General features: G+C 44.2%; 1 protein-coding gene across 4 annotated transcripts in view; it reads right to left on the reverse strand.

The window, feature by feature from the left end:
* ATP8B2 (ATPase phospholipid transporting 8B2) overlaps nt 1–20,325 on the reverse strand; it is a 51,854-nt gene that overhangs the window by 11,387 nt on the left and 20,142 nt on the right. For 3 of the 4 annotated variants that reach the window (XM_067472286.1, XM_067472285.1, XM_067472283.1), the window contains 12 exons: nt 20,104–20,165; nt 17,970–18,042; nt 17,788–17,858; nt 15,753–15,832; nt 15,515–15,673; nt 11,510–11,598; nt 11,147–11,343; nt 8,987–9,195; nt 7,578–7,621; nt 7,264–7,429; nt 4,994–5,182; nt 3,102–3,217 (listed from right to left, as the gene is read on the reverse strand). In XM_067472286.1, coding sequence (XP_067328387.1) covers nt 3,102–3,217; nt 4,994–5,182; nt 7,264–7,429; nt 7,578–7,621; nt 8,987–9,195; nt 11,147–11,343; nt 11,510–11,598; nt 15,515–15,673; nt 15,753–15,832; nt 17,788–17,858; nt 17,970–18,042; nt 20,104–20,165 — 1,455 coding nt within the window. The remainder of the gene's footprint in view (nt 1–3,101; nt 3,218–4,993; nt 5,183–7,263; nt 7,430–7,577; nt 7,622–8,986; nt 9,196–11,146; nt 11,344–11,509; nt 11,599–15,514; nt 15,674–15,752; nt 15,833–17,787; nt 17,859–17,969; nt 18,043–20,103; nt 20,166–20,325) is intronic. The other variant, XM_067472284.1, reaches the window with a different exon arrangement.

The following is a 20,325-nucleotide window of genomic DNA, read 5'->3' on the forward strand; positions in this document are numbered from 1 at the left end:
TGCAATGAGTATCTCATATTACTATTATTATTATTATTATTATTACTATATATAATTTAGATATTTTATGTACTATTATTATTTATATATTATATATTATTGATATTATATATATATATATATATATATATATATATATATTATTTAGATATTTTATATACTATTAATATTTATATATTATATAGCATTATTTATATATTATATAGCCTCTTGTAAGCCGCACCGAGTCCTTCGGGAGATGTTAGCGGGCTATAAATAAAGGTTTATTGTTACTATTATTATATAATGTAGATATTATTGAGATATTATTTTATATACTGTTATATTATTATTATTATTATTATCAATATTATCGATATATTATTATTGATATATTATATTTATACATTACACTGTAATCAATGTATTTTCCTAATTGACAGGAAAACATGGGGAAAGTGTATTAAACTGCAAACACTTTGTTTCTGCAGGAAAAACATCCTGCTATAGCACATTATAATTATATTTATTATTATATTATATTATTATAATATATTACACTCTGTAACACCGTTTTTGTTCCTGGGTCAGAAGTGTCATTTCCTAATGGGTTTTATCATGAAAGAAAAGAAAAAGTTTATTAAACTTTTTTTGTAGGTGCTGTTTTGTATAATGTCCACCTGAAGGCAGCAGAGAGGCGCCCTCCACGGTTCAAGGGCGCACTTTCCTCCCTGGCCACTGGATGGCAGCAAAGGACTACAGATCAGAATCTCAAGGTAAGTGCAGGTATACCTGTGTCCATAAGAGGGCAGCAAAGGGAATGGCCTTGAGGGCTTCACCTAATGATTATGATATAATAATAATAATAATAATAATAATAATAATAATAATAATAATATAATTATTTATTTATTTATGGTGTCATCAGCAACCAGACACAACAAATAAATAAATTATCTATATATATAAATCTGTTAGGTTGGTTCAATGGGACAGCAAAACTCCACAACCCCCCGACGGAACTTAACCAAAATTCCGATGCCCATAACACAACCCACAAGGTACAAACATATCTACTCAAAATGAAAAACATTGGCGCCCAGCCGCAAGTTCCCTGGCGTGCGCACACAGCCTTCCGGCCAACGTTCCCTCTGCGGCAGCCATGCCCACTCCAAGCCCCGCCACGCCGCTTCCCGCACACACACAACCCCACACTCCATCACTCTCCCCGCCGCCGCACACACACACACAACCCCATGCTCCATCACTCCCCCCGCCGCCGCACACACACACGCAACCCCACGCTCCATCACTCCCCCCCGCTGCACACACACACGCAACCCCACGCTCCATCACTCCCCCCCCGCTGCACACACACACGCAACCCCACGCTCCATCACTCCCCCCCGCTGCACACACACACGCAACCCCACGCTCCATCACTCCCCCCCCGCTGCACACACACACGCAACCCCACGCTCCATCACTCCCCCCCGCTGCACACACACACGCAACCCCACTCCCCCCGCTGCTGCACACACACACGCAACCCCAAGCTCCATCACTCCCCCGCCGCCGCACACACACACACAACCCCACGCTCCATCACTCCCCCGCCCCAATCTTACCTCATTTTACTTCATGCCACCTCCAAACCCCACCCCGCCCGTTCCCGCCCTGTCAAAATCCAGGAAAGACAGGAAGGAAGGAAAGAAGGAAGAAAGAGAAAGGGAGGTAAAGAAAAAGGGGGAAGGAAGGAAAGTTAGAGAAAGAAGGAAGAAGAAAAGGAAAGAAAAGGAAAGATGGAAGGAAAGAAAAGAGAGACAGCCGAAGAGAAAGAAAAAGGGGGAAGGAAGGAAAGAGGTAGAGAAGGAAGAAATGAGAGACAGAGGGAGGGAAAGAAAAGGGGGGAAGGAAGGAAGGAGAGAAGGAAAGAAAAAAGGGAATGAAGGAAGGAAAGAGGGAGTGAAGGAAGGGGGAAGATGTAGAGAAAGAGGGAGGGAAGGAAAGAAGGAAAGAGAGAAGGAAGAAAAGAGACCAGAAGAGAAAGAAAAAGGGGGAAGGAAGGAAGGAAAGAAGAAAAAAGGGAATGAAGGAAGGAAAGAGGGAGTGAAGGAAGGGGGAAGATGTAGAGAAAGAGGGAGGGAAGGAAAGAAGGAAAGAGAGAAGGAAGAAAAGAGACCAGAAGAAAAAGGGGGAAGGAATGAAAGAGAAGAAAGAGGAGAAGGAAAGATGGGAGGGAGGGAGGGAAGAAAGGAAAGAAGGAAGGAAGGAAGGAAGGAAGGAGGGAAAGAAGGAGAGAAAGAAGGAGAGAAAGAGGGAAGGTTGGCCACAGCAACGTGTGGCGGGTAAAGGTTGTTATTTCTATGATTATTATGATGCTATTGTTCCTCTGAGACCCTTTGAGGGGGAATGGGAGAGGTGTCAGGTCCCGGAGGCAATGCATTGCATTATTGTTATTGTTATGATGGTGGTGAAATAAAAGGAAATAAAAAGTGAAAGAAGGAAGCAAACAGGGAGGGAAGAAAGGCAAAGGAAGAAAGGGGGAGGGAATGAAGGAAAGAGAGAAGGATGAAACCAAGTAGTGAAAGAAAGAAAGAGGTAGAGAAGGAAGAAAGGAGAGAAAGGGGGAAGGAATAGGTAGGTACCTCTCTTTCATAATAGCCCAGATATCTACCTCAACTTTGATAAGTTTTACTATAGGCCACAGCAATGCGTGGCAGGGCACAGCTAGTTATTATTAAATTATAATAATAATAAATTATAAATTATTATTAAATAATGATAATAATAATATATTACATTATAATTAGATTACATTAAATAATAATGATAATAATATGTAATTATTATAATAATAATTTTATTATTATTTATTTATTTATCATGTCATCAGCAACCAGACACAATAAATAAATAAATAATTATTATTAAATTATAATAATAAATTACAAATTATTATTATTAAATTATAATAATAAATTATAAATTATTATTAAATAATAATAATAATATATAAAAATAATATTACATTATAATTATATTATAATTACATTATAATTATATTATAATTGCATTATAATTATATTGCATTATAATTATAATTATATGGGGTGACTCACATTCAGGTGGTCGGTGGTGACGTTGTAGAGCTCCTGGTTCCCCGGGTGGAGCCTCTCCAGCAAAATGGTGTCGGCGCCCTTGCAGTAGAGGCGGATCTGGCCCTCCTGGTTCCGCACTGGAAGGACGGAGAGGAGGAGGAGGAGGAGGGAGAAAGGAGAGGCAATGACCAGGGAGGAAGGTGTTGGTCTGCCCAGCCACGGGACCCACCCTTTGCACTTTTCCCAGCCCCACTGCAGCACAAAGGTGCACCACGGATGGTTCCAAGTCAACACCATCCGGCCTGACTTTCGAGACCAGTCTCCTTCCACAACACAGTCAACAAGCCAGGGGTTCCACTTCTAAGAGTTTCACACTATATATATAACTATATATGCATTATAGATATAAGTTTCATATCATATTTACTGTTTAAATGAGGTTTGGAATTTTTTTTCCCTTTTTCTTATGGGCTGCAATTCATTTTTGTGTCGGAGGCTGGACAGTCATCTGTCTGGAGGGCTTTGATTGTGTCTTTGATTGGGGATGGACTAGATGCCCTTTGGGGGTCCCTTCCAACTGCCAAATTAGAGACACTTTGGGAGTCCAGTGGAGTTTCCTTCTCTGTAGGCTGAATGGCCATCTGTTGGGAGGGCTTAGACTGTGCTTTTCCTGCCTGGCTGAAGAGGGCTGGACTAGATGCCCTTTGGGGGTCCCTTTCAACTCTAGCAAAGCATAGACATTCCAGTGGAGTCTCCTTCACTGGAGGTTGGATGGCCATCTGTTTGGAGGGCTTTGATCGTGTTTCTCCTGCCTGGCTGAAGGGGGATGGACTAGATGCCCTTTGGGGGTCTCTTTCAGTGGAGTCTCTTTCTCTGGATGCTAGATGGCCATCTGTTGGGAGGGCTTTGATGGTGTCTTCCTGCCCGGCTGAAGGGGGATGGACTAGATGCCCTCTGAGAGTCCCTTTCAGTGGAGTTGCCTTCTCTGGAGACTGGACGGTCATCTGTTGGGAGGGCTTTGACTGTGCTTTTCCTGCCTAGCTGAAGGGGGCTGGACTGGATGCCCTTTGGGGGTCCCTCTTCCAGTGGAGTCTCCCTTCTCTGAAGGTTTTGGAACTGAGGCTGGATGGCCGTCTGTTGGGAGGGCTTTGACTGTGCCTTCCTGCCCGGCTGAAGGGGGTGGACTGGAAGCCTTTTGGGGGTCCTTTTCAGTGGAAGACCACTTGAATCTCTCTCAAAGGACTTCTTCCAGCAGCTCAGGAAGCAAGAACCATCTCTCTGTCTACCCCTGCACAGCTTAAACCTAAATATGTAACTGTTGCCAAAACTCCTGGGCTCAGCTAGCTTCTCGGGCGTAGCCCAACCAATCTGTTTTGTGCTTTGCATATGTAACTGTTGCCAAAATTCCCAGACTCGGCTTGCTTCCCGGGCATAGCCCAACCAATTTGTTTTGTGCTTTGCATATGTAACTGTTGCCAAAATTCCCAGGCTCGGCTAGTTTCCCGGGCGTAGCCAAACCAATCTGTTTTGTGCTTTGCATATGTAACTGTTGCCAAAATTCCCAGGCTCAGCTAGTTTCCCGGGCGTAGCCAAACCAATCTGTTTTGTGCTTTGCATATGTAACTGTTGCCAAAATTCCCAGGCTCGGTTAGCTTCCCGGACATAGCCCAACCAAACTGTTTTGTGCTTTGCATATGTAAGTGTTGCCAAAATTCCCAGGCTCAGCTAGCTTCCTGGGTATAGCCCAATTGGCTTTGTGCTTTGCATATGTAACTGTTGCCTTTGGGGGTCCCTTTCAGTGGAGTCTCTTTGTCTGGATGATGGACAGCCATCTGTCAGGAGGGCTTTGACAGTGCCTTCCTGCCTGGCTGAAGGGGGCTGGACTAGATGCCCTTTGGGGGACCCTTCCTCACCGATGACGGACATGCGCTTGCGGACGTTGTTGAAGTCGAGGATGGCGAGGAGCTGGTAGGTGACGGGGCGGCCCAGTTCCTGCACCGTGATGGTCTTGGGGGTCCGGCCCCGGAACACGAAGCCAAAGTTGCGGGCGGCCGTCACCAGCGCCCCTTCGTCCGGAGACTGGGCTTTGTAGTACAGCTCCCCTTGGAAGGAAGGAAGGAACGAAGGAAGGAAGGAACGATAGAAGGAAGGAAAAGAAGAAACCATCAGTCTTTCTGACTCCTGCAGTAACACCCTCAGCCTCTAGATGGCAGGCTTCCCCAATCAAAGTCTGGGATTCTCCAATGTCAAGGCTGCTAAAAGAATCCCCAGCTAGACAGAGGATGATAATAAGATACTATTATATACTATATATATATATATATATATATATATATATATATATATATAGTATCATAATCTTAATCTTCCAGACAGATACAAGAATAACACGTACTACGATCTGGTTTTTTTTTAGCCCTGGTTTCCCCATACGTTCAGTGCCAATGCTGCTAAAAAACATCCAGCTAGATAGAGAATGCATTATACTATAATGTCATTATTTTGACTATATACTCATACATATATATATGTATATTGTCGAAGGCTTTCATGGCCGGAATCACTGGGTTGTTGTAGTTTTTTTCGGGCTATATGGCCATGGTCTAGAGGCATTCTCTCCTGACGTTTCGCCTGCATTTCTGGCAAGCATGCTTGCCAGAAATGCAGGCGAAACGTCAGGAGAGAATGCCTCTAGACCATGGCCATATAGCCCGAAAAAAACTACAACAACCCAATACATACATATATATATGTATGTATATATATGTGTGTGTGTGTGTGTGTGTGTGTGTGTATGTATATATATATATATATATATATAATAAATAATGTAATGCAATATAATATATTGTATATACATATAATATTAAGCTATAATAATAATATAAGCTATAATAATATATTAAACTATAATAATAATAATAATCTTTTACACATATAAATATATATATAATACATAATAATATATAATAATAGATACATAATAAAATCATCATCACTAAGCTATAATAATAATATTTTATATATATAAACAATATATATATAATACATAATAATATATAATAATAGATACATATTAAAAATAATAGATACATAATAAAATCATCATCACTAAGCTATAATAATAATATTTTATATATATAAACAATATATATATAATACATAATAATATATAATAATAGATACATATTAAAAATAATAGATACATAATAAAATCATCATCACTAAGCTATAATAATAATATTTTATATATATAAACAATATATATATAATACATAATAATATATAATAATAGATACATATTAAAAATAATAGATACATAATAAAATCATCATCACTAAGCTATAATAATAATATTTTATATATATAAACAATATATATATAATACATAATAAGATGTAATAAGATACATAATAAAAATCAGCATCATCACTAAGCTATAATAATAATTATATATATAAAAATATATATAATACATAATAATATAATAATAGACATATTAAAATCATCACCATCACTAAACTATAATATTAATAATCTTATATATATATATGTATATATATATATATATATAATAGATGCATAATAAAAATCAACATCACTAAGCTATAATAATAATAATAATAATATTTTTATATATAAACAATATATATATATAATACATAATAATATATAAAAATAGATACATAATAAAAATCATAATCATCACTAAGCTATAATAATAATATTTTATATATAAAAACAATATATATATATAATACATAATAATATATAATAATAGATACATATTAAAAATAATAGATACATAATAAAATCATCATCACTAAGCTATAATAATAATAATAATAATAATAATAATAATAATAATATATTTGTATCCCACCAGCATCTCTTGGAGGGATTTGGGGCGGCTTACGGGACACTCAAGGTGTGACATGCAAAATACAACAAGTGCAAAACAAAACATAAACAGTAAACAATCAACAAAAACATCCGAATGACCTCTAGCTAGAAAGAGGAGGAAGAGGACGAGGGCCAAAACCTAGGCTTTGCGACTCTCCTTCCATCGTCCACTCCAAGCTGATGCTGCTAAAAAAAGGTCTAGCTGGCCAGAGGACGAGGAGGGTCTTGTGGGCTTGCCCTCCCTCCCACACCCCTGTCCAAACCACCAAGGGGTCCCAACCTGGGTTCTTCTCTTCGGACATGACGGTGTGGCAGAGGGAGAGCAGGCGGAAGAACTCGTGGACCTGGGGGTCGCCCAGCTTGACCGCCTCCAAAAGGCCCGAGTCCCAAAAGGTGAAGGTGGGGTCCGCCAGCGGGTTGAAGGAGAAGTCCACCGGTTCCGCCTTCTGGAAAGAAAGGGGGTCACCAAACAACGTTGTGGCGGCGTATCTCGCGGGAATGGCGGCCTTCTCCCCCAAAAGCCACGTTTCCAAGCTTGGATCATTTGCCCGAAAGGGGCCACTGAGGCATCCCAGGGTTCCCTCCACTTCCTACCTCTCCGAGCTCTGCTTTGTATCCCAGGACGTCCAAAACGTCACCTGCAAAACAAGGAAAGAGAGAAGGAGAGTTACAGCACGGGAGGAATGAACACGTCATATTCACTGAAGAACTATGCGGTGAGTGGGGAAGGCTGCCACCTAGGCACCAAGGACGGTACTGCAAGATTTCAAAAAAGAGGGAGGAAGATATTGATCGTTTCTAAAGACTGATAGCCAATTAATCTGTAATTATTTGTCTTAGATTCTTCCCTCCCAGGCTACCATGATGTGATATTGACTAACCACCTATGTGGTGATTGGGGAAGACTGCCACCTAGGCACCAAGGGCGGTACTGCAATATTTATAAAAAAGAGGGGGGAAGATATTGATCGTTTCTAGACGTTACTAGCTAATTAATCTGTAATTATTTGGCTTACATTCTTCCCTCCCAGGCTATCACGATGCAATATTGATTGACAACTGATGCGGTGATTGGGGAAGACTGCCACCTAGGCACCAAGGATGGTACTGCAAAATTTCAAAAAAGAAGGGGGAAGATATTGATCGTTTCTAGATACTACTAGCTAATTAATCTGTAATTATTTGGCTTACATTCTTCCCTCCCAGGCTATCACGATGCAATATTGATTGACAACTGATGCGGTGATTGGGGAAGACTGCCACCTAGGCACCAAGGACGGTACTGCAAGATTTATAAAAAAGAGGGAGGAAGATATTGATTGTTTCTAGAGACTATTAGCCAATTAATTTGTCAACATTTGGTTTCAATTCTTCCCCCCCAAGCTACCATGATGAAATATTAACTGACGACCTATGTGGTGATTGGGTAAGACTGCCACCTAGAGACTGAGGATGGTACTGCAAGATTTATTAAAAAAGAGGAAGATATTGATTGTTTCTAGAGCTTACTAGCTAATTAATTTGTAATTATTTGGCTTTGATTGTTCCCTCCCAGATCACCACGATGCAATATTGACTGATCACCTATGTGGTGATTGGGGAAGACTGCCACCTAGAGACTGAGGATGGTACTGCAAGATTTATAAAAAAGAGGGAGGAAGATATTGATCGTTTCTAGACGTTACTAGCTAATTAATCTGTAATTATTGGGCTTCGATTCTTCCCTCCCAGGCCATGACAATGCGATATTGACTGATGACCTATGTGGTGATTGGGGAAGACTGCCATCTAGGCATCAAGGACGGTACTGCAAGATTTATAAAAAAGAGGGAGGAAGATATTTATTGTTTCTAGAGACTATTAGCCAATTAATTTGTCAATATTGGGCTTAGATTCTTTTGCTTGGATCCTTCCCTCGGTGGCCAACCATGAGTTTGAAGATCTATGCGGTGATTGGGGATGTCTAGAGACCGAAGGGCGGTGCTGAAGACTCAAATCCTCACCGTAGCTGCGGCCATTCACAGAGCATTTGCTGAAGACCATGATGTTCTGGGTGAGGGTGCCGGTCTTGTCGGAGAAGATGTACTCCACTTGGCCCAGCTCCTCGTTCAAAGTGGTGGTCCGGGCCTCTGCCGGGGTGCATCGCTTCACGCAGTACATCTTCTTGTCCCAGTTGATGAAGTAGCTGTGGCCCAGTCGGATGACCTCCACGCTGCCCAGAAGGAGAGCAGGGAGGGTCAGGGCTCCACCATCACCCACAGCCCAGGACTCACTCAACTACAACTCCCATCCTGTTGGGAGGGAGCTGCAGCCCAACTTGTCCGGAGGAGGGAGAGGCTGAGCTAGGACACGTCACCTAAATTTCCCAAAGTGCTCTGGAAAGTCCCCCAAATCACAAGAATGGTCACCCCAATTGAATCCAGAATGGGAAATAATAACTCTAGAATGGGAACTATGCAACTCCAGAATGGGAATGATATAACTCCAGAATGGGAAATAATAACAACCTCAGAGTGGGAACTATGTAACTCCAGAATGTGAACTATCTAATTCCAGAATTGGAACTATGTAACTCAAGAATGGGGACTATATAACTCCAGAATGAGAAATAATAATAACTCCAGAATGAGAACTATATAACTCCAAAATGTGAAATAACAACAACTCTAGAGTGGGAACTATGTAACTCCAGAATGGGAAATAATAATACCTCCAAAATGGGAACTTTATGACTCCAGAATGAGAAATAATAATAACAACTCCAGAATAGCAACTATATAATTCCAGAATGGGAAATAATAAGGACAGAGTTGAAACAATGTAACTCCAGAATGGGAAATATTAATAACTCCAGAATGGGAAATATTAATAACTCCAGAAAGGGAACTATATAATTTCAGAATGGAAACGATATAATTCCAAATTTGGAAATAATAATAACTCTAGAGTGGGAACTCAAAAACTCCAGAATGAGAACTACATAAGAATGAGAACTAATAATGACTTCAGAATGAGAACTATATAATTCTAGAATGGGAACCAATAATAACTCCAGAATGCAAACTAAATAACTCCAGAATGGGAACTATGTAACTCTAGAATGGGAACTAATAATAACTCCAGAGTGGAAACTAAATAACTCCAGAATGGCAACTATGTAACTCCAGAATGGGAACTAATAATAACTCCAGACTGGAAACTAAATAACTCCAGAATGGCAACTATGTAACTCCAGAATGGGAACTAATAATAACTCCAGAATGGGAACTAAATAACTCCAGAATGGGAACTAAATAAGTCCAGAATGGGAACTGTGTAACTCCAGAATGGGAACTAATAATAACTCCAGAATGGGAACTAAATAACTCCAGAAAGGCAACTATGTAACTCTAGAATGGGAACCAATAATAACTCCAGAGCGGAAACTAAATAACTCCAGAATGGCAACTATGTAACTCCAGAATGGGAACTAATAATAACTCCAGAATGGGAACTAAATAACTACAGAAAGGCAACTATGTAACTCCAGAATGGGAACTAATAATAACTTCAGAGTGGAAACTAAATGACTCCAGAATGGGAACTATGTAACTCCAGAATGCGGACTAGTAATAACTCCAGAGTGGAAACTAAATAACTTCGGAACGGGAACTAAATAACTCCAGAATGGGAACTAATAATAACTACAGAATGGGAACTATGTAACTCCAGGAAGGGAACTAATAACAACTCCAGAATGGGAACCAATAACAACTCCAGAATGGGAACTACGTAACTCCAGGAGGGGAGGACAAACTGGGGTGTGCCATGCTCTTACCTGGGGATTATTAGAGACAGAGAAAGGAGGATTTCATGCTGGAGAACCCAAAAGAAAAAGAGAAATTAAAAAGGGAAGGGAGAGGGAACAGAGGGGAGGGCGGAAGGCGCAGAAGAAGGGGCAACGGGGGTCTAGATCACGGGAAAGGCAGGCAGAGAGGGTGAAGGGACATCTAGGCCATGGACTCCCATTGAGAGGCGGAAGAGAGGACGGAGAAAGATGACACACAAATCGCACGAAACTACAAATCCCAGCACCCCATGGCTGTTCAAAGTGTTTGGCCACATGGGGCTCTTTGGAGGTGCTCCCTGACCCAGAGGGGTGCCCGCCAGGCGTTTGGTACTACCTGACGTAGAGGGAGATGGGGACGACGGTGTTGAGGATGATGATGTAGGACCAGAAGGAGAGGAAGCCAGAGAAGACGGCGCTGTCGACGGCCGCGTCCCACGGGAGGAAGACCTGGAAGCAGGCGCCCACCTCGTGCTCCCAGATGGAGTTCCCGATGGCCAGGATCACCCCCATGCAGACCAGGAAGCCAAAGATCTGGAGGGAGGGCACAGCGGGAAGGTGGGCATCCATCCATACATCCATCCATGGCCATTTGCGCACGTCTTGGGTCATGAAATGACCACCCCCCAGACCCGTACAGCCGATCTGTAGGATGGCGTCTCTCCCCCTGAGGACTGTGGGGAAAGAGGAAGGCGCCTACCCAGAGCACTAGCGTGTTCATCAGACGGTCAATGCTTGTGCGCTTGAACTTCGTGCGCCCGCTGTTCTGCATCAGCTTGGTGTCCGGACCTGCAGGGAAGGAAGGGAGGGAGGAAGGAAGGAAGGAGCAATCAGACTGAAACACAAAGCAGTACTTTCTCTGTCCCTCGGGTAATGAAGACACCTGGATGATTTAGGTCTCCATGTGGCTTTTTTCCTACAACTCTAATGACCTCTTGGGGTAACAGCTGGGTCTTTCCCATGACCCTCTAGTGACCTCTTGGGGTAACAGCTGGGTCTTTCCCATGACCCTCTAGTGACCTCTTGGGGTAACAGCTGAGTCTTTCCCATGACCTTCTAGTGACCTCTTGGGGTAACAGCTGAGTCTTTCCCATGACCCTCTAGTGACCTCTTGGGGTAACAGCTGAGTCTTTCCCATGACCTTCTAGTGACCTCTTGGGGTAACAGCCGAGTCTTTCCCATGACCTTCTAGTGACCTCTTGGGGTAACAGCTGAGTCTTTCCCATGATCCTCTAGTGACCTCTTGGGGTAACAGCTGGGTCTTTCCCATGACCCTCTAGTGACCTCTTGGGGTAACAGCTGGGTCTTTCCCATGACCCTCTAGTGACCTCTTGGGATAAAAGCTGGCTCTTTCCTGTGACCCAGAAGTGACCCAGTGCACTTCTCTCTCCTCTCCCAGAAGGCTGGAAGGGCAGCTTCCTCCCTTCTCCGGCCCTGTGGAGGAAGACCAACGCTTCCTGGGGCCCTTTCTTCCCTTCACTCCTTTCTCTCATAGGCTTCCTCCCTCTCTCATCTTCCCCTCCCTTCACCTACAACAGACAATCCAATGATATCACAGAGGGCAACTTCACCTAGCAACAGCTAACTCGGTAACATCACAGGTGGTCACTTCACCTAACAACAGCTGACTCTTCACCTAGCAACAGCCAACCCAGTAACATCACAGGTGGCCACTTCACCTAGCAACAGCTGACTCTTTACCTAGCAACAGACAACCTAGTGACATCACAGAGGGCAACTTCACCTAGCAACAGCCAACTCAGTAACATCACAGGTGGTCACTTCACCTAACAACAGTTGACTCTTCACCTAGCAACAGACAACACAATGATATCACAGGTGGCCACTTCACCTAGCAACAGCTGACTCTTCACCTAGCAACAGACAACCTAGTGACATCACAGAGGGCAACTTCACCTAGCAACAGCCAACTCTGTAACATCACAGGTGGTCACTTCACCTAACAACAGCTGACTCTTCACCTGGCAACAGCCAACCCAATAGTATCACCGAGGGCCACTTCACCTAGCAACAGTTGACTCTTCACCTAGCAACAGCCAACCTAGTGACATCACAGAGGGCAACTTCACCTAGCAACAGCCAACTCAGTAACATCACAGGTGGTCACTTCACCTGGCAACAGCTGACTCTTCACCTAGCAACAGCCAACCTAGTGACATCACAGAGGGCAACTTCACCTAGCAACAGCCAACTCAGTAACATCACAGGTGGTCACTTCACCTAACAACAGCTGACTCTTCACCTAGCAACAGCCAACCTAGTGACATCACAGAGGGCAACTTCACCTAGCAACAGCCAACTCAGTAACATCACAGGTGGTCACTTCACCTAACAACAGCTGACTCTTCACCTAGCAACAGCCAACCTAGTGACATCACAGAGGGCAACTTCACCTAGCAACAGCCAACTCAGTAACATCACAGGTGGTCACTTCACCTAACAACAGCTGACTCTTCACCTAGCAACAGCCAACCTAGTGACATCACAGAGGGCAACTTCACCTAGCAACAGCCAACTCAGTAACATCACAGGTGGTCACTTCACCTGGCAACAGCTGACTCTTCACCTAGCAACAGCCAACCTAGTGACATCACAGAGGGCAACTTCACCTAGCAACAGCCAACTCAGTAACATCACAGGTGGTCACTTCACCTGGCAACAGCTGACTCTTCACCTAGCAACAGCCAACCCAATAGTATCACAGGTGGCCACTTCACCTAGCAACAGCTGACTCTTCACCTAGCAACAGCCAACCCAATAATATCACAGGTGGCCACTTCACCTAGCAACAGCTGACTCTTCACCTAGCAACAGACAACCTAGTGACATCACAGAGGGCAACTTCACCTAGCAACAGCCAACTCAGTAACATCACAGGTGGCCACTTCACCTAGCAACAGCTGACTCTTCACCTAGCAACAGACAACCTAGTGACATCACAGAGGGCAACTTCACCTAGCAACAGCCAACTCAGTAACATCACAGGTGGTCACTTCACCTAGCAACAGCTGACTCTTCACCTAGCAACAGCCAACCCAATAATATCACAGGTGGCCACTTCACCTAGCAACAGCTGACTCTTCACCTAGCAACAGACAACCTAGTGACATCACAGAGGGCAACTTCATCTAGCAACAGCCAACTCAGTAACATCACAGGTGGCCACTTCACCTAGCAACAGCTGACTCTTCACCTAGCAACAGCCAACCCAATAGTATCACAGGTGGCCACTTCACCTAGCAACAGCTGACTCTTCACCTAGCAACAGACAACCTAGTGACATCACAGAGGGCAACTTCATCTAGCAACAGCCAACTCAGTAACATTACAGGTGGTCACTTCACCTGGCAACAGCTGACTCTTCACCTAGCAACAGCCAACCCAATAGTATCACAGGTGGCCACTTCACCTAGCAACAGCTGACTCTTCACCTAGCAACAGCCAACCCAATAATATCACAGGTGGCCACTTCACCTAGCAACAGCTGACTCTTCACCTAGCAACAGACAACCTAGTGACATCACAGAGGGCAACTTCATCTAGCAACAGCCAACTCAGTAACATCACAGGTGGCCACTTCACCTAGCAACAGCTGACTCTTCACCTAGCAACAGCCAACCCAATAGTATCACAGGTGGCCACTTCACCTAGCAACAGCTGACTCTTCACCTAGCAACAGACAACCTAGTGACATCACAGAGGGCAACTTCACCTAGCAACAGCCAACTCAGTAACATCACAGGTGGTCACTTCACCTGGCAACAGCTGACTCTTCACCTAGCAACAGCCAACCTAGTGACATCACAGAGGGCAACTTCACCTAACAACAGCTGACTCTTCACCTAGCAACAGCCAACCTAGTGACATCACAGAGGACCACTTCACCTAGCAACAGCCAACTCTGTAACATCACAGGTGGTCACTTCACCTAGCAACAGCTGACTCTTCACCTAGCAACAGCCAACCCAATAGTATCACCGAGGGCCACTTCACCAACCCAGTAACATCACAGGTGGCTACTTCACCTAGCAACAGTCAAACCAGTAACACGACAGAACGTCGCTTCGCCTAGTAACTACCTACCCAGCAGCATGACAGAGGACCACTTCACCTAGAAACAGCTGACCCTTCCTCTAGCAACAGCCAACCCAGTAACATCATAGAGGGCAACTTCACCAACCCAGTAACATCACAGGTGGTTACTTCACCTAACAACAGACAAACCAGTCACACGACAGAGGGTCACTTCACCTAGCGACAGCTGACCAAGTAACATAACAGATGGTCGCTTCACCTAGCAACAGCCAACCCAGTGAGGTCCACTTCACCAACCCAGTAACATCACAGGTGGCTACTTCACCTAGCAACAGCCAAACCAGTAACATGACAGAGGGCCACTTCACCTAGCAGCAGCCTTTGTGGTACAAACATACATGCATTCTTTCCTTATTTCTCTCTCTTTCTCTCACATATATATATAGGATTTGGAGCCACTCCCAGACATGTTGCAGGGCATCCTCAGTTGGGGCCCCTTATTGGAAAATGTGGAGGTTCAGGTGAGGGTCAGTATACAAGTGGTCCCATTAAGGCTCTAGCCAATGCCTCTGGGGCCAGGATGCCCAATTATAAGCAACTGGACCTCCTTCCTGGGGGCCCAACCAGAGAAGCCCCCGCCACTCCGCACCTGCGAAGACCACCAGGCCGAAGCACCACTCGGTGTTGCGCAGGACGCAGCCGCGCAGCAGCATGTTCTGGTTGCTCAAGGCGTGCTTGCACTCCTTCCAGTAGAGCGTCCCTCCAAACTTGTCCAGCTTGTTGTTGGGCGGCTCGCAGACCACCTCCCCTGTGGGAGAAAAAAGGAACACCCGTCACGACCCCACGACCTCGCAGCAAGGGGACACCCGTCACGGCCACCCGCTCACCGTCAAAGTGGGCCAGCCGGCTGGTGTCGCTCAGTTCTGACGTCACCGGGGTGGCTTGGCGCACCTTCATGTTCGTCTCCCTGCAGAAGGAAAAACCCGGCTGAGCCTTAGCAAGGGAAATGTCTACTGCTGTTAGGAATTGTGGGAGTTGAAGTCCAAAACACCTGGAGGGAAGGCCAAAGTTGGCCCATGTCTGATCTAGATCAAGACACTTGCAATTGAAGAGCCAGAGCATGCAAGAAAGACAGACTCGCTTTTCCCAGAGGCTTAGAGATAAGGAGAGGAGAAGCAGGTGTGTGGGAAATGATGTTATGGGAGGGATTGAGGCCTTTTAAAGTTAGATCAAGACACTTGGAACTGAAGAGCCAGAGCAAGCAAGAAAGACAGACTCGCTTTCCCCAGAGGCTTAGAGATAAGGAGAGGAGAAGCAGGTGTGTGGGAAATGATGTTATGGGAGGGATTGAGGCCTTTTAAAGTTAGATCAAGACACTTGGAACTGAAGAGCCAGAGCATGCAAGAAAGACAGACTCGCTTTTCCCAGAAGCTTAGAGATAAGGAGAGGAGAAGCAGGTGTATGGGAAATGATGTTATGGGAGGGATTGAGGCCTTTTAAAGTGCTTCCTGCAGCTACAATTCCTTGTGAGAGCAATGTTGCATTCGGGTGAACCGCTCTCGGTTTTTGGAATTCATATATTCAAGTTTCAAAGTGTGTTCTTGCTTCTAGTTCGTGTGTGGCAAAGGTCGCCAGCCTTGGATTCATGTGATCTTGTTTATTGATATATTTATGGATTGATTCTGCAAATTGTATTCGAAAGGATTTTGGAAAAGTATTATTATTATTATTATTATTATTATTATTATTATTATTTTACTGTAGAGAAACACTACAACAGAACTAAACTTAATGCTGCCTGACCCCACTTGGACTGCTCGGAGCTCAAGGCGATGGAATCCTGGGATTTGTAGTTTAGCGAGGCCCCAATCCCTCTTCGGCAGGGAAGGCTACGGACCTCGTGAAACTACTACTCCCAATAATAATAATAATAATAATTATTATTATTATTTTACTGTAGAGAAACACTACAACAGAAGTAAACGTAATGCCACCTGCACCCACTTGGACTGCCCTTGGCTCGAGGCGATGGAATCCTGGGACTTGTAGTTTAGTGAGGCCCCAATCCCTCTTCGGCAGGGAAGGTTACAGACCTCGTGAAACTACTACTCCCAATTATTATTATTATTATTATTATTATTATTATTATTATTATTATTATTTTACTGTAGAGAAACACTACAACAGAACTAAACTTAATGACCCCACTTGGACTGCTCGCGGCTCGTGGTAATGGAATCCTGGGACTTGTAGTTTAGCAAGGCCCCAATCCCTCTTTGGTAGGGAAGGCTATGGACCTCGTGAAACTACTACTCCCAATAATAATAATTATTATTATTATTTTACTGTAGAGAAACACTACAACAGAAGTAAACTTAATGCCACCTGCACCCACTTGGACTGCTTGCGGCTCAAGGGGATGGAATCCTGGGAGTTGTAGTTTAGCAAGGCCCCAATCCCTCTTTGGTAGGGAAGGCTATGGACCTCGTGAAACTACTACTCCCAATAATAATAATTATTATTATTATTTTACTGTAGAGAAACACTACAACAGAAGTAAACTTAATGCTGCCTGACCCCACTTGGACTACTCGTGACTCAAGGTGATGGAATCCTGGGAGTTGTAGTTTAGCAAGGCCCCAATCCCTCTTCAGCAGGGAAGGCTACGGACCTTGTGAAACTACTACTCCCAGGATTCCATAGCATTAGAGTGATGCCAAGCTGAACGAACCCTACAGTATAGATGCACCCCGAGGTTTCCATGCAAGGTTCAGCTTCAAAATCCGGTGCAGGAAAGCAAAATGAGTGTCATACTAGGAGACTCAGGGCCCATCTACACCGCGATATAATCCAGTTTGAAACTGCATCATATTGCAGTGTAGAAAGGCCAGCCTTGGAGGCAAAAGCGGATGGCGTACTGACCCGTCCAGTTCGGAGGTCTCGATGTAGCAGAGCCCGTGGGGTTCGCTGCTGGAGAGGAGGAGCAGGTCGGCCTAGGAAGGGAAGGAATACACAGGGAGCCTCATGAGGACTAGAACCTTTCATGAGGACTAGAACCTTTTGGGGAAAGCAGCCAGCGTCCCTCTGCCTCTGCCCAGACTCACGGCCACAAACTGGTTGTTCTCCAACTTGATGATGTCCCCGACTCGGACGTTCATCCACTGTTCTTGCTGGAGGCTGCAGAGGGAATGGAGGCAGGCCAGATGTAATACGGGAAGAAGGGTCCCCCAAAGGCCATCCAGACCAACCCCATCCCGCCGTGAAGGGAGGCACCATCCAAGCAATCCCAATTATTATTATTATTGTATTGTCGAAGGCTTTCATGGCTGGAATCACTCAGTGGCCATGTTCTAGAGCAGTGGTTCTCCACCTTCCTAATGCCGTGACCCCTTAGTACAGTTCCTCATGTTGTGGTGACCCCCAACCATAGCGTTATTTTCGTTGCTACTTCATCACTGCAATTTTACTACTCTTATGAATCTTGATGTAAATATCTGAAATGCAGGATGTATTTTCAGTCGCTGGACCAAATTTGGCACAAATACCCGATACGCCCCAAATTTGAATACTGGTGGGGTTGAGGGTGATTGATTCTGTCATTTGGTAATGCTGGAGTTGCTGGGATTTATAGTTCACCTAAAATCAAAGAGCCTTCTGAACTCCATCAATGATGGAATTGAATCAAACATGGCACACAGAATTCCCCTGACCAAGAGAAAATACTGGGAAGGTCTGGTGGACATTGACCTTGAGTTTTTGGAGTTGTAGTTCACCTCCATCCAGAGAACACTGTGGATTCAAGCAGTGATGGATCTGGATCAAACTTGGCACAAATACTCAATATGCCCAAATGTGAACACTGGTAGAGTTTGGAGAAAATAGACCTTGCCATTTGGGAGTTGTAGTTGTTGGGATTTATAGTTCACCACAATTAAAGAGCATTCTGAATCCCACCAACGATAGAACTGGACCAAACTTTCCACACAGGACCCCCATGACCAACAGAAAATACTATGTTTTCTGATGGTCTTTGGCGACCCCCCTGACACCGCCTCGCGACCCCCAGAGGGGTCCCGACCCCCGGGTTGAGAAACATAGTTCTAGAGGCATTTCTCCTGACATTTCGCCTGCATCTATGGCAAGCATCCTCAGAGGTGAGGTGACCTCACCTCTGAGGATCTTGCCATAGATGCAGGCGAAACGTCAGGAGAAATGCCTCTAGAACATGGCCCTATAGCCCAAAAAAACCCACAAGAACTGGATTATTATCTTTATTTAGAATCTTGGAAGGGACCCCTGAAGGCCATCTAGACCAACCCTATGAAGGAAGATACAATCCAAGCTTTCCCAATTGTTGTTGTTGTTGTCTTTATTTAGATGGCCACAGAATCTTGGAAGGGACCCCCAAAGGGCATCCAGACCAACCCCATCCCGCCATTGAGACACCATCCAAGCCTTCCCAACAGATGACCACAAGATCACAAGAGTTGGAAGGGACTCCTAAAGGCCATCCAGACCCCATTTCACCATGAAGGAAGATATGATCCAAGCCTTCCCAATTATTGTTGTTGTCTTTATTTAGATGGTCACAGAATCTTGGAAGGTACCCCAAAGGTCATCCAGACCAACCCCATTCCATCATGAAGGAAGGCACCATCCAAGTCTTCCCAATTGTTGTTGCTGTTGTTGTTGTCTTCAATTTAATGGCCACATAATATTGGAAGGGACCCCAAAGGTCATCAAGACCAACCCCATTCCATCATGAAGGAAGGCACCACCCAAACCTTCCCAATTAATAATGATTAATTATTCTGTGCTGGTCAGTGACAATAATAAAGTTTTGTATTGTAATTATTATTGTTGTTATTATTGTTGTCTCTATTTCAGTGTGCACGGAATCTTGGAAGGGACCCCCAAAGGCCATCCAGACCAATCCCATCCCACCATTCTTATTCTGTGCTGGTCAGGAGTGTAATAAAGTTTTCTATTGTATTGTATTTATTATTATTACCATTACTATTATTATTATTACTATTATTATTATTATTATTATTATTATTATAAAGATGGCCACAGAATCTTGGAAGGAACCCCTAGAGGTCATCCAGACCAACCCCTTTCCACCATGAAGGAGAGCACCATCCAAGCTTTCGCAGAATCACAAGAGTTCGAAGGGACCCCCAACAGTCATCCAAACCAACCCTCTCCTGTCACTCAAAACCCGAAACCCATACTCACATCCCATTGATCAGCACTTGCGATTGGCGGTTGTTCACCTGGTTGTCGCTCTTGTGGCGAAACTGCGGGAAAGAGAAGATCTACACTGTGGATTTAATACGGTTTGATACTGCTTTAGCTGCCATGCTAGGGAATCCCAGGAAGTTGTAGTTTCCCCAAACGACAATTCTCAAGGTGTGTTGCCATGTCTCCATGGAATGGAGGTATGGGTGGAGTCCTGGG

Source organism: Anolis sagrei, chromosome 12, assembly GCF_037176765.1.
Source record: "Anolis sagrei isolate rAnoSag1 chromosome 12, rAnoSag1.mat, whole genome shotgun sequence".
Classification (NCBI taxonomy): domain Eukaryota; kingdom Metazoa; phylum Chordata; class Lepidosauria; order Squamata; family Dactyloidae; genus Anolis; species Anolis sagrei.